Here is a 1,825-nt window from a genome sequence, read left to right as displayed (position 1 = left end):
TCCAACGCGACAAGCTGGAGGGCTCATGTCTGCCGTCAGGCAACGTTGCCGTTCAAAAGCGTTACTCCATCTTGAGAAACGACGCTACCAACGACGACGTGACGTCTCATAATAGGGAAAAGCACCTCCGGCTCCTCTATTCCCGCTAGCTGCTCTGACCTTGGTTGCCCTCGAGGAGTGTGACGCAGCGCGTCGCCTGGCAACCGAACAGTAGACGGATCCTCATATGCAGACGACTGGCTCGATCCTGCGAAAAGATAACCTCCCCGCTATTCAGCACGGGACAACCCGCCTACGTGAAAGCGTGACGAACTGGTCGGAGGATGCGCTTCTACGGGCTCCTTGGGGCTGTCCTTCATATTCACTTAGCAACCTGCTTCCGGCGGCATTCCTCTAATACCTGTGCGGTCACTCCCGGCTTTTCAGCTGACTAAGAACATGGATGTAGTAGGACTGGTCCGGTGGACTTTACCTAGCCGTAGACTGTGGTTCTCGGACCGCTCGGTTCTTGCTTCTGCAATAGTCGTTTAGCCCCCGCATCGCGCCTTTTTGTCTTCCTTGTGCGCAAAACGTGTGCGGCATGGACCCGGCCTCATCTTCTCGCAAAGCGCGTCACTTTTCTCTCCCCTCGGAGCCAGCTCGCTGCGCCTGTTACCCAGATTCCTTCTCTTGCTTTTCTCTATTGGACTGGTGTCTTGTTTCTCCTTTATGAGAGCTTTTGCGAGCTTTCTCTCCGCAGCCTCCTGCCTTCCTCGTGTCCGAGGTACACTCCCGCTCCCGGCAGAAGAGTGCGGTACCTGCGTTGACGACAAGGACGTCTGCGCCGCCATTGTCTATCAAGCGACGCCTGGTCTGAAGAGTGGGCCAACTCGTGTGTATCACGCCTGGACAGGCTAGGAACTTGTTCTACTGTGCCTCTTCCTGAAGAGTTCCCGGGGCCCTCTGCGGCTGTCCCGTTATACCCGGAGAAGGGAATGCGTGATAATCTGTACACCAGGGCTGGCGTAGCCAACAATACCGACGGCGCAGGTAATGTGTGGGTCTCGTCAGGACCCTGAGACAGCGCTTGAGCTTACAAATGCGGTTACATTTTTCTCCGTCAGTCACTTCAGTTCGACAGAATCATCACTGCGCTACTTGCAGACCGTCTTTGTACATTGTATATACGGATTCGGGGCGTGGGGGCTCTCACGGATTCTTTGAACTGTAGTAAAGATGTCGCAAGGACTCGAACGGATTCTCGGGCCGACACTCACGGGGAAGACAGGAAGCACTTCAACGAGTTCCATTGACGCGGATGTCATCGGAATCTACTTCAGCGCCCACTGGTGAGCTTACTGGACGCAACGCTGGTAGTAGGGACGGGAAATGGCCGCGTGCCGTCCGAATGTGGAAAGGACTCGTAGTAATTTCACGCATAAATGGCCTTACAATAACGAAGGCTTTGGGGAGCAGCAAGGGATATTCTCCAGTTCTCTATTTGTACTAGTAAGACAGCGGTGCTCACTTGAAACCGACACGCAGGAGCGAGCGAGCTCACACCCTAGTGAGTGGGCAGCTTCCTCTCCTTATGAAAAAGCTCACACAATGTTCACAGAAGCCTGGCGTGCATGTGGTTCTCCCTGAAAGAGCAGTGAGTCTCCTTCGTATCTCCCCTCCCCGAGGAGACAGACTGCCGCTAAGGGCACGTGGCACCTTTCCCCCCACTGCTCCAGTCTGTGGGGCTGCTCCGTGTGTTTCGTGTTGTCAGTTCAAGCACCCTGAGAGGAGCACTTCTTGGAGTTGAACACCTGTGACGCCGTGCAGTGCTCCTCTCAGGGTGCTT

The 1,825-nt window shown here is 55.1% G+C and overlaps 1 protein-coding gene across 1 annotated transcript; it reads left to right on the top strand.

Annotated features, from left to right (window-relative positions):
* Positions 1-20: 20 nt before the first annotated feature.
* On the top strand, positions 21-1,802 carry CSUI_010592 (uncharacterized protein). The gene has a single exon (XM_068070695.1). It carries the CDS (start codon positions 1,571-1,573, stop codon positions 1,784-1,786), a length of 216 nt encoding a protein of 71 aa, XP_067917329.1. The 5' UTR covers positions 21-1,570; the 3' UTR covers positions 1,787-1,802.
* The last annotated feature ends 23 nt before the right edge of the window (positions 1,803-1,825 follow it).

This window comes from Cystoisospora suis, assembly GCF_002600585.1.
Source record: "Cystoisospora suis strain Wien I chromosome Unknown contig_7839, whole genome shotgun sequence".
Taxonomy (NCBI): Eukaryota; Apicomplexa; class Conoidasida; order Eucoccidiorida; family Sarcocystidae; genus Cystoisospora; species Cystoisospora suis.
The sequence above is the reverse complement of the archived record's forward strand: the minus strand, read 5'-3'. Positions and strand labels throughout refer to the sequence as shown.

Coding starts and splice junctions, on each gene's coding strand:
- CSUI_010592 (XM_068070695.1), top strand. CDS start 1,571: ATGAAAAAGCTCACACAATGTTCACAGAAGCCTGGCGTGCATGTGGTT.